This window comes from Chelonia mydas, chromosome 14 (genome assembly GCF_015237465.2).
Source record: "Chelonia mydas isolate rCheMyd1 chromosome 14, rCheMyd1.pri.v2, whole genome shotgun sequence".
Lineage (NCBI taxonomy): Eukaryota > Metazoa > Chordata > Testudines > Cheloniidae > Chelonia > Chelonia mydas.
Window position 1 is genome coordinate 39,956,179 of NC_051254.2, and position 16,625 is coordinate 39,972,803.

At 49.3% G+C, this 16,625-nt stretch overlaps 1 protein-coding gene across 8 annotated transcripts in view; it reads right to left on the reverse strand.

Moving 5' to 3' along the window:
- Positions 1–16,625, reverse strand: part of LOC119567769 — an 81,594-nt gene that overhangs the window by 50,812 nt on the left and 14,157 nt on the right. For 4 of the 8 annotated variants that reach the window (XR_005227770.2, XM_043528262.1, XM_043528263.1 and 1 more), the window contains one exon: positions 14,689–15,100. The exons of 1 other annotated variant lie outside the window; for it this stretch is intronic. Coding sequence is in view for 5 of the 7 variants with exons in the window: in XM_043528262.1 (XP_043384197.1) it covers positions 14,787–15,100 (314 nt within the window). In the remaining 2 variants the exon portion in view is untranslated. Of the gene's footprint in view, positions 1–8,616; positions 8,726–14,688; positions 15,101–15,959; positions 16,052–16,625 lie in introns of those variants that run through there. 3 more of the 8 variants (XM_037915050.1, XM_037915052.1, XR_006285724.1) reach the window with 3 other exon arrangements.

Genomic DNA, 16,625 nt, shown 5'->3' on the forward strand with positions numbered 1-16,625 from the left:
ACTTTTGCATGGCTTCCTCTGACACCTCAGGTTTTACAAAAAAGGTTACATGGGGCCTGGCTCCCATTCTTAAGTGGGTGCTATCCCTCATATGGCTACTGTCTTTTTTCAATCTGGAGATTACTGGCAGAAAAAAATATGGCTTCTACCTTTCCTTTTTCATATATTATATAAAACACCAAGAAGTTAAATGGCAGTTATGCACGAATATGAGGCAACAGCTGCAATATAAAAGTTACACAATTCTGATTTTTGGCTGTTATCCTGGAAAATGTTAACCCCCCACCCCACCCCACCCCCGCGCACACACACACTGTCCAGCTGTATTGTATCTCATCTCTGCTCCTGAATGAAAGAAAATGTACACTCAAAGTATGAGAAACAAATCAGACGTCCATTTCTTTTTTTATCAGTGCTGCTCAGTTGCTTAGTGGGGGGCTGCTGTCCTAAAATGGAGTCAGTGTCTCTGTTCTAGGGTTTACATTTAGCTCTCCTTGCATTCTAAATTCTCAATACAAAATTACATTAAAAGAATGCTAGGGTTGGGAGACCAACCAACAAATACAAAAGAAGTGGCAAGTAACCAAGCTAAGCAAAGTAAGCTTACATTGAGATCAGTGCTTCACTTGTGTCAGGGCTTGTCAGGCTGAGCTCTGGCACGTCTAGGCTTGGCAGTTCATAGCCTTGGCACCTCTGGGCTGGCTGCATCAGTTATAAATGTAAAAAAATTGCTTGAGTTCCAGTACATAATTGCTTGAGCCATGGCACCTCTTTCATTACAAATGAAGCACTGATTGAGATGGCATGTCATTGGTCTAGTTCCTGGAAATTCCATCCTGATCTGACTCAGGTATTTTCTATGGTGTTTGGGTTATGCGGACACCTGATGTGTTCTGTACCAGGCAGAATTTTTCTAGTATGGATGCAGTTTTTATGTAAGGTGTTAAGCAGTTTATCTCCTTAATAAACCCTGAACCTTGCTTCACCTTACTCCAGCTCCAGATTAGAACACTTCTCCATCAATGATTACTTTTATCTCTGGTTCATAAAAATCCTTCCAAAGAACAATGTTATTTATTTATTTTATTTATTTTTCCTGTGAAGTGAGCCAGATTGCACTAGATGGCAGATATTTAAAATATTTCTCAATCTATTCCCCTAGACCCTCCTAAAAAGAATTTATTTTTGCCACATCTTCCTACTACTTCAAATTACTAATTTCAAATACTGTTTAACTTTCTCTTAATGTGGAATTTGTTTTATTTTTTTTTTGTTGTGTTTTGATGTTAAGTAACTTTTAATCATTGGATCTATAAATACAGAAACCCTATCTAATAATGTAGTGATAACATAGATTTATACAGTTAAGAATTGTTAGATAATCACATCACATCATTCTGTAAATATGTTGTGTAGTGATATCATAACAATTCTGGGTAAGCTGCATGAGAAGTTGTATTGCACACGCATGACATATGATTATTTTGTATACACTGGATGGACGCTCTTTATACGTCTACATCTCAGCCATTAGAGAATTTCCTTCCCCCCTGCCCCTCCATGTTCCAAAATGTTAAATTAACAGAATAGACTCATCCTGCAAAAAAAAGTTGTTAATCTTTGATTTTTTTTTTTTTGTAAACATTTTTGGGTGAAAATGTATATTCGTAAATAATGTTTTCTGTTCATGTAAATGAAGGTACAGTAGAAATAGCTCAACCCAGGCACAAAGTAGACAGATGCTTTACAATATTCACACCTACACAGCTCTAAAAGGCTCCTTAGATAGCACTTCCATATACTATTCTAGTCCTCCACCTGACTACCAATGCATGTCAGTCCTGACCTGCCACTTCCCACACCAAGCACGCCTACTACAAGAGTTAACAGGAAGATGTTTCTTTCTGCAAGAACAATGAGACTTTGGTGTTCAATTCAAGTAATTGCTTGATTTTAAAAAAGAAACAAACAATCTGAGATCCCAGGACAGACTGTATGTTTAAAATACACCTCCTAATCTGTAGTAGATCTGTACAGTTATATCCCTGTTATACAGAGAGCAATTCGAAACAGTTTAAAAAAAAATCCTTCAGTCCTTATGGGAAGATTTTATAAAAGGGGCAAACTATCAATATAGGTTCAGTTTAAAGCCTACCAACCTGTCAGTGACCTTTTAAGCATCCTACATTGGAGGCAGTTTATGAGAATTGGCTTTGGAGCCAGAGTGACTGTGGTTTTCTTCTGAGCACTGCCACTGAGTCCAAACCCTATTACATGGGTTCATCAAGTCTGTTCCGATGTTGGACTCTTGGGCCGTCAAGCCCTTGGAGCCGCGCAGGAACGGAACAAATGGCAAACGATCGCTGCAGCCAACTGTTCGGCTAAGCATTGAAGAAGAGAGACGGCCACTGAGTGACTATGTGATTTTGGGCAAGTTACTTAATCTTTCTGGGTCAGTTTAAAATGGGATTAATAATAATAGTTAAAATGGGATAATAATTGCGGGGTACTGTATGTAAATTCCTTTATAAATTATAAGTATTGTTACTATTATCATGAAAAAGCACTACACCTTACCTCCAAATTTTAGAACTCTAGCTTAATCTAAAACAAACTCTCAAACACCATCATGTTAAAAATCAAATGGAGACATTCGACTTACTTGTGGTAATGGTGATGTCAGTGTTAATTCCAGCCAGTGGTGCAGAAACAGCAGCTGATTTTATCAACCCTACCAAGCCATTTCTGAATGAACAGTTTCATTCTTCTATACTCAGAGATCAGGACTTTCTGTGTTTTCCTGCTGCAGTACACGGTTGAAAGCTTTAAACACAACCTAGATAGATTGAAAATGAAAGGTTTGCTTCCATTGTAGCACCAGGAAAAGAATCAGATTGCAACTTGCTGCAAAAGCAGAGGTTTTAACCTCAGTTGCCTGGCTTAGGGTACTTACATTCTACCTATCGTAATTCCCCATGGAGTTTCAAATGGCAAAGTTATTCTCCACTTCCAGATCTAAATGGTTGGTTAGTTCTGTTGTGCACTGTTGTTATAATTCACCCCAGAAGTTTCTTCTTTTTAGTGGTGGGTGAAGTGATCCCTGTGCATAGTGTGTATATCAATTTGGTAAACACATTGGGATCATTCAGGATGAAAGGTGCTCTATGTAAGCTATTATTATTTATTGGGCAATTTACTTGAGCCCCTGAGAAATGAAACAATTTTTAACTTCTGAGGTATTTCAGCAGTAGATAGTTTACAACTGTATCCAAAAGGAATCATTGTTTTATTATTCTTCTGTATTGTGTTATAAATCAAACAGGGCTAGATTCATCCTTCATGCAACTCCATTGATGCCCTAGGGATGAATGTGGCTATTGAAATTCATTAATTCTAATCTGAGTTTTGTGACATGTTTAACATAGCAACATATACGAGCTCTATTGATAAATTTTCAACATTTCTCAAAAAGAGTTTAATTTCTAATTAATTACATTTTTTGCAAAGCTTTTCTTACCTACCACAGCTGTGCGATGGCAAATATGACACAGGCAGACAGACACCTACACAGCTGGCTATGTTTTTTCTTTCTTTCTCTACACCTTGCATCAGAGAAGTGTGCCTTCCCACCCTGACAGAAGTATTGTACTGTGATAAACTGACACAGTGCCACCATGGTGCGGCAATTTACAAAACAATTCCTATTCCTTTAACAATGCTTTCTACAACTGCTGGAGTTGTAGAAAAATGTAATGAGGCCATGGCTAACGTTAAAAAAGAATTGCCAATGTGTTTCTCTTGGGTGATCATTGAAGCTAAAGAAAAAGGGTGCAATTCATATTCTAAGCAAAAAGGTTTTTGCCAGAATATTTTCAGGGAGAAGAAGGTTTCATTTCGTTTTGATTTTACAACCTGGTACGTAATGGTGTGTGAACCAGGGCAGTAGGGGGCTCCTTGCCATATTGGTAACATATGCTATGAGGTCAGGTACTAATGCTGTTACGGAGTTACACACGCAGATTTCTGCTTTCATAGTATGGGACTTCCATTTATTTATTTTGTGAGGGGAGACTTCATCTCTATCTCATTTACCTTGTTATTAATCTAGATGCCAGACCCACATAGCCCAGCTCCACTAGATATCTGCAACCCCCTCTCTTTGATCCTGGTTTGCTCCACCTATTTCTTCTTCATTTGAAAGTCTCAAATTCTACTGAAAACCCAGGAATCGCCAATGGTGTTTGGCTGGACTCATGCTGAAAAGTGAAAAGTGGTGAACTTTGGATTTTCACTTATTGGAACACTTGGAAAAGCAAGGCTATATCCTGCATTCCTTAGTCGCATCAAACAGACAGCTCTAGGAGTTATACCCGAGTTAGGAGTAAAAGGACTGGCTGTAAAAAAAGCTTCTGACTAGAGCATCCGATGCAGTGAGCTGTAGCTCATGAAAGCTTATGCTCAAATAAATTAGTTAGTCTCGAAGGTGCCACAAGTCCTCCTTTTCTTTTTGCAAATACAGACTAACACGGCTGTTACTCTGTCACCTGTAAAGGGTTAAGAAGCTAAAGGTAACCTCGCTGGCACCTGACCAAAATGACGAATGAGGAGACAAGATACTTTCAAAAGCTGGGAGGAGAGAGAGAAACAAAGGGTCTCTGTCTGTCTGTATGCTGCTTTTGCCGGGGATAGAACAGGAATGGAGTCTTAGAACTTTTAGTAAGTAATCTAGCTAGGTATGTGTTAGATTATGATTTCTTTAAATGGCTGAGAAAAGAACTGTGCTGAATAGAATGACTATTCCTGTCTGTGTGTCTTTTTTGTAACTTAAGGTTTTCCCTAGAGGGATTCTCTATGTTTTGAATCTAATTACCCTGTAAGGTATCTACCATCCTGATTTTACAGAGGTGATTCCTTTACTTCTATTAAAAGTCTTCTTGTAAGAAAATTGAATGCTTTTTCATTGTTCTCAGATCCAAGGGTTTGGGTCTGTGGACACCTATGCAAATTGGTGAGGATTTTTACCAAACCTTCTCCAGGAAGTGGGGTGCAAGGGTTGGGAGGATTTTGGGGGGAAAGACGTGTCCAAACTACGTTTCCCAGTAAACCCAGTTAGAGTTTGGTGGTGGCAGTGGAGATCCAGGGTCAAAGGATAAAATTAATTTGTACCTTGGGGAAGTTTTAACCTAAGCTGGTGAAAGTAAGCTTAGGAGGTTTTCATGCAGGTCCCCACATCTGTACCCTAGAGTTCAGAGTGGGGGAGGAACCTTGACAGATGCATTGCTACGTGGCATAAGGAGGATCCCCGGGTGGGTGAGTTAATATAGGATTATGGCTCTGGGTGTCTCTCTGCTCCTTGTCCCCCTGGCTGATCCCCAAGTGTCTGAGAGGAGAGCACTGGGTCAGTCAGTCACGATTGCTTGATCAGACCCTTGTTTAATTCCCTGCACCCTGTAGAAGCAGAGAAAGGAGGTGGGCTTTGCCCTCCATTGCCAGTCAGGAAGCAGAATGCCCCAACCTGGGAACTGGGTAGGGGACATAGTGAGCTCCAGAGCCAATATGGACCACATGCGCCCCCCTCATGTCTCCAGACCCGGCCAGGGAATGGCAGAGTAGCTGGACCTCAGCCACTGTTCCAAAGAAGCACATTGCCACTGACCCAAGTTGCGGCTACTTGCTGCACAAGTAGAAAATCAAAGACACCCCCCGTCCCACCCCCGTCTCACAACTGTGGTGAGAATATCCAAACCTTCGAACACACCGTAACACAGTGCCCCCAGACTGGAGTCAAAGGTGAAATGGGTGATTTCCACAACATCACAGAGGAGGCCTTGGAGTGGCTCCTGGATCGACAAGGGCATCGACAGAACGCTGCTCCACAGACGCCCCGTGAGAGAGACTGTGTGAGCTTGTCCCGCCTCCCACACGCTGAATTGCTGCAGCGGAAGAAAAGTCTCCGAGGAGTGTCTGGGATGGGGACTGGGCCATGAGTCTCCTTGTCCTTGTCAGGCTGCAGGTTGGATTCCCCTTGAAGAAACCAAGGAGCTGCAGAGGCCATTCCCAGCGATGAGAGAAATCACTAAGCTGGGGTGAAGAGACCTTTGGTCTGTCAGCTCCAACCCCCTCACCCCCCACAACACACACACACTCCTCTAGCCGCTGAGATGCAGGAGATCTCTCTGCTGGAAGCAACACAGGGTCCCCTGTCGTCTCTGTGCCCTGCACAGCAGAGTGGGCCTGCTCACACACATTAGAGATCCATTTCCAGCCCATCCTGGCCCCTGCCAGAAATTGCCCTCCCGAAAGAGCCACTGGAGGCTTTGGTCCCTCAGCATCTGCGACCTTTTAATAAAGGGGCTTCCCTGAGCCCTGGGACCCTGAAAGCCTCCTGGGGAATGAACTGCCTTAGCCACAGCAGCTCTCTTCCCCGCCCTTTGGGGCACTAGACGCCATTGTACCGCCAGGACTTGGAGGCTGGCTCTGGCCAATCTGCTCGAGCCTTGTGTCCTCTTGGTTTTAGGTCTTTGGAAAATTCTTCACCATTGGTCAGAAGAGGTCCTTCCTGCAGACAGCAGTGCTGGCCATCCACGACCCCCTGTTACGTGTCAGCCAGGCTGGGCTGGTGCTCGTCTACTCCCTCCTGGGGGAAGCCCAGCAACTGATGGGGGTCACGGTAAGCAGCTGCAATCATCTCAGGAGCTTGGGGTGGGGGCCAGGGCCTCATTCCCATCCTATCGCCATTCGCTGGCCTGGTGGCAAGGAGCCTAGTGGGGACTTCTGGACTTCATGGACTTCTCTTCTTAGGATGTGGTGCTCTGCTATCACTCCTGGGAAGGACAGGAGAGTCCCCTAAGTGCCCTCTGGGAACCTTTCCTGCCCCACAGAGCAGCACCCATTTCCCCATAGCCTAGTGTCCATGTCACCCGAGCCACCATCGAGAGTCGCTCCCATCCCTGGCAGCCTGGGAGGCCAAGGACTGACTGGTGCTGGCGACTGACCAGGAAGGGCTGAGGCACATGGGGGTGGGAAGCTGGTCTTGCTGCTGGTCGGGCTGGTCCCGCTCTAGAGAGATTGGGAGGATTCAGTCAGCAGGGACTGCTGACCTGCCCCGTTCATCAGGGCTGCCATCCTGTGGCTTTAGCTTTTGTCACTGGGGTGACTTGGGGAAAGGTCTCAACCTCTCCCCATCCCACTTCACTGCTGCCAGAATCCCTCCTGCCCCCCGCCACCCTGCTAGAGCCCCCTCCCTGTCCTACCTGGGTGGGGATGGAGGTGGGGGTGGAGGAGAGGGTTCTATGAACTTGAGCGGTGTCCCCAGGTGGGTTGGAGGTGGAACAGCTGTCAAGGGCACTGATGGGGAGGTGGCAGGAGCTCACCGACAAGGAGGGGGGTTGGCACTGGAGGTCACTAGAGAGGACAGCAAGCCTCCATCCTGGGGGTCGGGAGGGTGAATCCACCACTCAGACATGAGCAGCTGCTGGGTGGAAATGATGGTGCTGGTTCCAGGTGCCCTTAATCCTCCCTGATTCCTGGGGAGTGTCTCCGTCTCTGACATGTTCTCGTTCCCCTGCAGCTCGAGGATGTCACAGCCAAGATCATGGGCCAGCTGCACATCATCAGGCACTTGCACCAGATGCCCGAGGCCCTGCAAGGGCTGTGGCTCGTCTGATGCTCTGAAAGGTTCCCCTCCCTGTTCAGCAAGTCCCGCTCCCTGCTGCAGGTACTGCTCTGTCTCACTGTAAATGTGGGGCTAGTGGAAGCGGAAATGGAGGCCCCTGGCACTCACAGAAATTCTCTCCCCTCTCTGTGGAGCTGATCCTTCCCTCGGCCCCCCAAATTCCTTCATCTGGGGCAGGAGCTCTTTCCCTCCCACCCATACCCCTCCCCTCTTTCCTTGATCTCACCCCCATCCCATTCCCCGTGCTCCCAGGCAGAGATCTTCCTGCCCCATATGGCGCAGAAGGACCTTTGTGTCAGGGCTACAGACTGTCTGCCCAACTGAAGCTCAGGAAGCTCCACATTTGAGGAGGTGAGGATGGGACAGAGGCTCAGGGCTAGCTTCATCTCCTGCCCTTTATTCTTCCTTTGGCCCCTCTATGGGCTCTCAGAGTCTGACATGAAGAGGAGCCTCCTCCCCCCGTGTCTTCTAGGCCCTGGGGTGTGTGACAGCCTCCCAGATGGCTGCAGTCAGAAGCTGAACCACCTCAGGGAGCAGTGGGGGCAGGTCCCTTGTCCGAGGAAACCAAGCAGTTCTCTGGTAGTTCTCAAAGAGGCTGAGAGGGAAGACCCCGTTCCCTCATGGAGGTAAGAGCCATTGACTTCTCTGGGCATATGGGTTTCTTGGGGCAGAAATGGGATCCCTGCTGCATAGCCTGGCTGGGAGCTTCCCCCATCCCTGGGACAGAGACATCTCCATCAATGTGCCACCCTTGTTTTTTTCCTAGCAGGAAGCTCCCCAGAGAACTCCTCAAACCTGTTCTCTGGGAGCGTTTCTGGGAGGAGGCTCCCATCCCTCAGTCTCCAACTCAATCATGCAGTCTCTTTCACCTAACATCTCCGCTCTCCAGCTCCACTTCCCGCAGCAGGACAAACGGACCTTCAGCTCCTAGAGAACAGACTCTGACCTCCTTCTGATCAGCAATGGGGTTTCACCATCCCCTCAGCAAACCTGTCAGCCGGGCTGGACCGGATTTGGAGTCCAGGGTAGGACTGGGTTCTCTCACCGTCCCTAAGGAAGGGGACACAGAAGACCATGGAAACCCAAGAAGGGCAGGCCGAGCCGAAATCAGGCTGAGGCAGAACTCCCCACGAGGGTGGAAGGCCTTGTTTCTGTTCAAGACATTTTTGGACTTTGTTTGGAAGGAGCACGACCCAGGAAGGAGTGGAGTAAAGGCCAGTCACCTGGTTGGGGGGCTGAGTTCCCAGCCAACAAACTGCAAGCGTGAGTATCAGCGGGGTTGCTAGCCCAGCGAGAAAGCGGTGACCCGAGGCCTGGCCAGCATCTAGCGGTGAGTGAACTCTGGGACGCACCTGGTTCCATTCTGGAAACAGCCTGGTATTGGAGAGTGGGTGGGGAGAGCAGGGAGGTGGGAGGGGTTCCTGAGGCTGGGGTGGGGAGGAAGCTGTGGGGCTGGGAGGGGAAGGACATGGCCCAGCTTGTGGGAGGGATCCTGCTGGCTGTGTCTGGAGCCCTGTGTAGCCTCTTCTGTGGGAAGTTCCCATGGGTCAGTGGGGCCTGAATCTCTCCTGCTCCTTTGGTCTCTTTGGGCTTCACAGGAGGTGTCTGGTGAACTGCCCTTGGACTCTGGGCCCAGCACCGCTCAGAAATTATTCGCTACCTTCAGAGAGACAGGGCACAGCTCAGCCTGTTGGGTAGGCTGGAGACTTACACTTCACTCGAACACACGACGCTGAGGTGCTTTGGGAAGCACAGTAACAAAGAAGAGATGTAAGTGAAACTAAGCAGGAGAAAGAGACAAATTTCAAACAGACAAAGAAAACAAAACACACTTTGTAGTGACTAAAACTGAATCTTAACAAGTCACAATCTTTGCCTTAGCAGTTTCCAGACTAACATCTCAGCTTTCCTAACAGACCTTCTTTGATGTCCCTGTGGGGTACAAAACTTCTCTGTCCAATCCGCTGATTTGATTGCTTCGTCTTCTGGTTTCAGACCCTCTGTTCTCCTTCTGGGCTGCCTGGACCCTGACTGTAACATCTCCCTGGCCCAGCCTCTTACCCAGATGTGTGCTGCAGCCAGCCCAGCGCAGGGAGCAGTGGGGACAGATGGTCTCATCCTGTCAGACCAAGAAACAGGGGTCCCATTGAGGCTTAGATGGAAGATCCCAGGCATCTCCTGGAGGTAAGAACCGTCCACTCTTCTGGGCACTTGGGGCTGTTGCAACAAAGAGGGGGCTCCTGTTCCATAGCCTATTTGTCCTCATGACTGTGTTTATTTATTCTCAGAGGATTCGTCCGGGACCCTGGAGACTGTTTCGTGCAGGAGCTTTGAGCGGGGAGAGATCACTCACTGTCATGACCCATGGGTCATTAACCCGGGTCTGCAGGGTTCCTGGGAGCAGCCACCCTCCAGCACGTCACCTGGAAGCCTACGAAAAACTGCTTACCTAGGACTGACGAAGTCCAGACCCAGTTTGAGGCTCCTATTGGCAGAGTCCCAGAGCAGCTAATCGGCCCCCAGGACCTCCTTAAACCAGCAGCAGGAACAAGAAGCTGTCTGAACACCCGAGCTCCTCCCCGCCCCCTCTGGACCGTGTGTTGGCTGTTCCTGCTCCCGCTCCCCAGGCTTGATTTCCTGGCATCCGGACTCGGGGTGACTCATCTGACTTGAGGTGCTGAACACAATTTGGTCTTTTGCTTCTGCTCTTCCAGTGTCCTGACCCAGCTGACTCTCGACTCCTGTCTCGTGAGTGTGGACTCTGCCTCTGACCACTAGGTCTGGCTGCCCATGACCCGGCCATGACACTGACTTTTCTACAATTCCTCCAGTGCCCTTTTCTGCTCTCCAGCTCTGCTCTCCCAGCAAGACACACCGATCCCTGGCTCCCAGAGTCCTGCTTGCCTGCTATTCAGGGGGAGAGCTTGTCTTGCCCCCTCCCCCACCACGGCTGCTTTTCCTCGGGGACTCTCCCTAGCGCAGAGGAGAATCCGTCCTGGCAGCAATTCAGGAAGTCACGGAAGGGACGGTCTGCTCAGCTCCCTCTGCAATGCCACTGCCCGAGACCATTACGAGTGGGTGCCCAGTGACTGCGCCGGCAGCTCCTTGAGAGACTCCTGGGGGCAGGGTAGTCGTGTTTCCCGGTGACTGCGGGAAGCCATGCAAAGGGTGCGGCATTGAGGAGACTCTCCTGCTGTCCCAAAGGGTTTCTGTTCTCCTGCACGGTCAGACCGTGGGGCCGGCTGGCAGAATGGGGAAGAGCTCGTTGGTGATGAGTCGGAGGATTCACCAAAGAGGTGGCAGCAGCTGCAGATCCTGGAGTCCCTGTGGGCGGGTTACCATGCGTCCGGATTTTCCCGGACATGTCCGGCTTTTGGGGTTTTCAATTGCCCTCCAGGAGGAATTTGTAAAACTCTCCAAAGGGCCGGGATTTCCCTCCCAATGCAGCACTCTGGGGGCGGGGGGGGGGGGAGCTGCGCGCTCTGCCGGGGAGCACGGCACTGTGTCTGGCTCAGCACCCCAGACACACTGCTCTGAGCAGCAGGGTACGGGGGGCTGGAGAAGGGGCATGGGGTCCCAAGGGACAGTCAGGGGACAGGGAGCAGGAGGGGTTGGATGGGTCAGGGGTTCTGGGGGGAGCCTGTCAGGGGGTGGGCATATGGAGAGGGGTCGGGGGAGACAAGGGACAGGGAGCAGTGGGGGTTGGATGGGGCGGAGGTTCAGGGGGGAAGTCAGGGGCAGGGAGCAGGGGGGGTTAGATGGGTCGGGGGTTCTGCGGGGGGCAGTCAGGGGACAGGGAGTGGTTGGATAGGTGTGGGAGTCCCGGGGGTCTGTCAGGGGGCGGGGGTGCGGATAGGGGGCAGGGCAGTCAGGGGACATGTAGGGGGGGAAGTTCTAGGGGGGCAGTTAGGGTGGGGGGGTTTAAGGAGGGGGCAGTTGGAGACAGGGAGAAGGAAGGCTTAGATAGAGGGCAGGGTCCTGGAGGGGGCAATCAGCGGACAAGGAGCAGCGGGGGTTGGATGGGTTGACAGTTCTGTGGGGGGCAGTCAGGGGGCAGGAAGTGGGAGGGAGTAGATAGGGGGCAGGGCTACCACTCCTCCCCCCCCTCCCCCCCAGAGTGTCCTCTTTTTTAAAAGTTCAAATATGGTAACCCTACCCTATGGGCCAAGCCTCCGCTCCTGAGAGTTCGGGCGAACCTCCCCCTGTTCTCAGGGAGTCTTTGGCTTTCGCGGCTGGGCCTGCCTGCCGAGACAGAGGACTCCGTGTTTCCATCAGGCTGCTCAGTTGCAAATGCAGCCCCCCAAAGCCGTGAAGAATGGAAGCGAAAGAGCAAAGCTGGACCCTCTGCTGAGCTCCTGCCATCAAGTGAGCCCAGCCTGGGAGAGACGAGGGAAAGCTCCAAGGTGGCTGGCGGCTGCAGGAATCCAGGGGAGGAGAAATAAATAGTTCATGATGAATCCTACGGGCTTTGTCTTGTGTGGTGAAGGGTTTAAAATGGGTCTAGTTACTATCACATTCAACTTTACAATCGCTGTGTCTGATTGAAGGGCAGGTCTGGAAAGGTCAGAGGTCACTCGAGGAGCTTCAAGTCTCAGATTCTGTCCCTATTGCCTGCTTTGACCAGCTGACCTCACCCCAACACATCCCTCAGATGGTCGCAGTGGTGAGCTCTTTCCTTCTTTTTCTGGATTAGCCGCCAGCATGGGGACAGGATACATGTGGCCAAGGAAATGGAGAGGCATGGGGGTCACTTGCAGAGCCATGCAGATAACTTGCAGAGTTGCCTGTTTATGCAGCTCCTCTTGGGGGAGCACGGTAGGGTCCCGTGCACTCAGGGGCACCATTTCAAATTTTGGTGGTGGAGGGGAGGATAATTTCACCATGATTCAAAGGGCTACTTTGGCACCTGAGAACTCTAGTGTGTTGGCAGATAACCTAGCAGTGAGCTGACAGGAACACTTGCCCAACTGCTTTCCGGGGAAGACAGCTAGAAGAATGGCTCCAGGGAGTGGTTCTGGATCTCTGAGCTGTTTGGACACTTTCAGGGAACATTCCAGATGCAAGACAAAGATCCCCAAAGTTATCCTGGGTACCCCTGAGAGACTTATGGAAAACTAGCAGATACCACATCTCTGCTGTCACTTTGCACTGACAAACTTGGACTGTCCGAACTTGTTCATGTATTTTACCTGCTGTAACCTCTCAAGAACTTTCACATATAAAAGAAAGAAAATTAAATAAATGACGTAGTTACACTGATATAGGGCCGTAGCGTAAACCCGACCTCAGAGTTGTCCCATTGAAATGGAATTATTCACAGCAGTCATTAAAGTTAAACATGCACATAAATGTTTCCAGGGCCAAGATTAAGGCCACAGCATATGAGAGGTGCAGACAGAAGAAGAGAAGAGCTGTGCAAAAACTGAAATACCACTTGGAACGTGGCCCAAACAATGCAGCATGACAAATAAACTCATCTTGTTATACAGTAATAGAGCTGGTTCAAAATGGTTTTACACTCACAATGCAACCTTTGAACTAAAAATGCCACTTGGGATTACAGTGATCATTTGAAAAAAGTTCCTGTTTAAAAAAAAAACGTTTTGGATTTCTCTGCCCACTTGAGAGAGAACGTGGCATTTTTCCCACCAAAACTAAACAAAAATTTGATCATTAAAAACGTTTGCAAATAAGTTTGAAGAATATTGTGGGGGGGGGGGGGAAGAGGGGAGTGGTTTCTTTTTCAATTTTCATGACCCTCTGCCCCCCCGCTATTTTTGACCAGTTCTAATTATGAATAAATGTCTGTCTCTACATGAATGATAAATACGTCTGCTACTGAAACATTTACAAACAATAGCTCTCATCAGGAGCACTGAGGTCACATTACGTAGAGAAACACCCAGGCCTGCAGGGTTCACATTTTCAAAGACAGAAACTGCCCCAGGATGGGAATGTCACACACAACACAGTGTGACTGGCCCGGGTTGGTGAGGTGCGTGTTTTGCTGTTGCTGGGAAATTGTGCTTTTTTGAGGTGGGGGGGAGTTATATTTGAAAGGAGTTCTTCATCCTCTCCCACTCTCAGCCAGGGGTGAGGGGACAGGGGGACCAGGGCCCACCACTTTTTACTGGCCATAAGTGTGAGCAACTGGATGAGGGGGGAGAGAAGGGAGCGGTGGGGGCGCAGCGTTTTGGGGGCAAGGGGGGGCGTGAAGTGGGAGCTCAGGGAGAAAGGCAGCATGGGGGAGGGCCTCGGAAAGGGGCGGTTTGAGGGGGCTGGACCTCGAGGAGAAGGGGTGGCACAGGGGCTGGGCAACAGTTTAGGTGCCAGCAGCCCCCCCACACACTTTTTTTTAGGAAGCTTTTGCCCATCCTGCCCTCATCTCAAATAAATTTGTTACGGTAAGAAAACTTTGAGCAACAAGGAGACTCAGAGACCCACAATATAACTGCTAAAATCCTCACCCGCCCCTACAGCTGGGCAAACAGAATTTTTTGGTCGCTGACAACTCCAAAAAAGAGATGGAAAAAAACTGGTTTCAGGTTGAACAAAACTAAAATTTTTCCGAATTTTTGATGAACCAAAAAGCTTTAACAAAAACAAAAACCCAGGAACATTTCAAGGGTTGTAACTTTTTGAATTTTTAAAATAAAACTGAAGGACATTTTTAAACAAAAAATGGTTTCAAACTGAAAAATCAAAATGGTTTGTTTGGAAAGCATCTAAACGAAATGCTTCGACTTTTTAAGAACTGGGGGAGGGTCTGGACGTGAACAATTCAGCAGACCGGATATGAATTTGCAAACTGCTGAATCTAAAATAGGTTTAGATGAAAAGTTTCGCCCAGTCTAGTCCCCACCATTGAGGGGCATCGTAAGAGGGATCAGCTCTTCTAGCTGGTTCCCCAGCCCAAGTCTGTCTCCATTTACTGGGTCCCTCCCCCCACTCCAGTTTAGGGTTGCCAATTTTAATTGGACCTATTCCTGAATATTTTATCACATGACAAAATCTTTAATTAAAAATTAATCTTTAATTCCTGCAGACTCCCGGTCACCCTGGAGGACTGGCAATGCTACTCCAGTTTCCTGGGACACACCCGTGTCCCCACCTAATGGATCCCTTTCTCTGGGTTCCTGGGTGAAGCGTCTGTCCTCCATGAGCAGGTCTCCTTCACCATTCTCCAGGGCTGGGTCTCGATTCCTGTTTCTGGTTCCCTGGGCCTGGGCCCCGTCCCTGTCACACCCTGCGGGGAGCTCAGATTCCTGTTAATCCTGCGGACTTCCAGGCTGCTGCGAGGGATGAGTCGCGAGTAGGCAAACACTTTCCTTCTACCTTTCCAAAACCCACATAGGTATAGTAAGACTAGCACCCCCACCACCGCCATCACTCCACGCACCATGAGACGATTCCAGGACGCTGGCTCTGAAACAAAAGAGAGAGAAAGGCCCCATGACTAAGGGACTCCGTTAAATCATCCCACTGCTGCCATGAGGATCCCAGAAGATGAAGACGTTCCTGGGATACAGTAAGAGCTGAGTTGGGTCGTGTGCACATGGGCACCACTCAGAGCAGCGGGAATGAGATCTCCAGGCTCATTATCCCCATCAGCCAACCTGACGGAGGGAGAAAGGTGAGCCCGGCAAAGCAGCCCCTGTTCCAGAGTCTGGGAACTGTGATTTTTAAGATGCTCCAGGATGGGGTCCCTCAGGTCTTAAGGTTAGAGGGGACGGTTAGGATCATCTACTCCAGCGTCTCCTGAAGCATGGGGAAGGGCTAGCCATGGTGGGAAGGGTGGGGTTTGAAGATGTATACAGGAAAATGGGGGGTGGGGTCGCTAACACATTGCTGACGGGTGAGGGGCACGATTGGTTTCTTTGCCTTGAGGAGGGGGCTCAGCTTTTAAAAGCTTTGGGAACAATAATTTAGTCTGAGCCCTGGCATAACCCAGGCCAGAGAACGTCGCCTACTGATTCCTGCACCCAGTCCAGTGATTTATGGCACTGACTTGGCATTGAGAGGGATTTTATCATACGCTGAAATCCAGCTGCAGAAGGGAAAGGGCATTAGAAGCTGAAAGACCCCAGAAGTGGCTCTGGTTTTCTACTCAAAATAACCACCCAGGGCTGATTTTCCCCAGCCCAGCGCCTTGCAGTCATGCACCCAGCGCCTAGTAAGTTCAGTGTGCAGGCAGGCTCCCAAATCCAGACAGTGGCTCTTCACATCCACTTTGCCCAGGCATCAGGGACTGCCCTGAGCGCCCACCCTGCAAACACGTACGCACCTGAGCCCTCCCACTGCGATCCAAGGCTACTCCTACGGCTGGAGTTAAACACGTGGCTAAAGTGTTTGCAGAGGTTCCAAAGAGCTGAGGCTCTGTGCAAAAGGAACATTACTCCAGTTATTCCAATCTTGGGTTTATGGGATGCTCCTGCCCGCCCCCTCCCTTCACAGCTGAGTCTCCCACCCGGTGGAATTCTCCAAGGAACTTCCCACTCCAAGAGACCCTGGACACCGTGGCCAGCGCTAGCTGTCCCTCTGGCCCAATCCCATGCTTCCGGACATAGTCTGAACGCCACCGAGGTCAGTAATTAATTCCCCACCTGCATTTACAGCATGGTAAAACTAGCCATGTATGTTACAGCGGGTTCTTGCTTTCCCTGGAAGCATCAGATATTGTCCCCTGGGCTGGACCAGACAGGACAGCAGCCTGAAATGCCCTGCGGAGGTAAAATTTCCAAGTGCACTTAAGTCACTTTGGTGCTTTTGAAAATTGTGCCCTCTAAAATGAGCCCTGATCCCTGCAGCGGCCACTCCTGTAAGCTGTCAAGTTCTGGCCCATTCCTGTAAGTTTGGGTTTGTGGCGTTTTTAATACAAGCCGCATTACATGCCACAAAGAACCCTGGGTGGTAAATTTTAAAAAACAACAAGAAAAACAGGAAGAGGAAA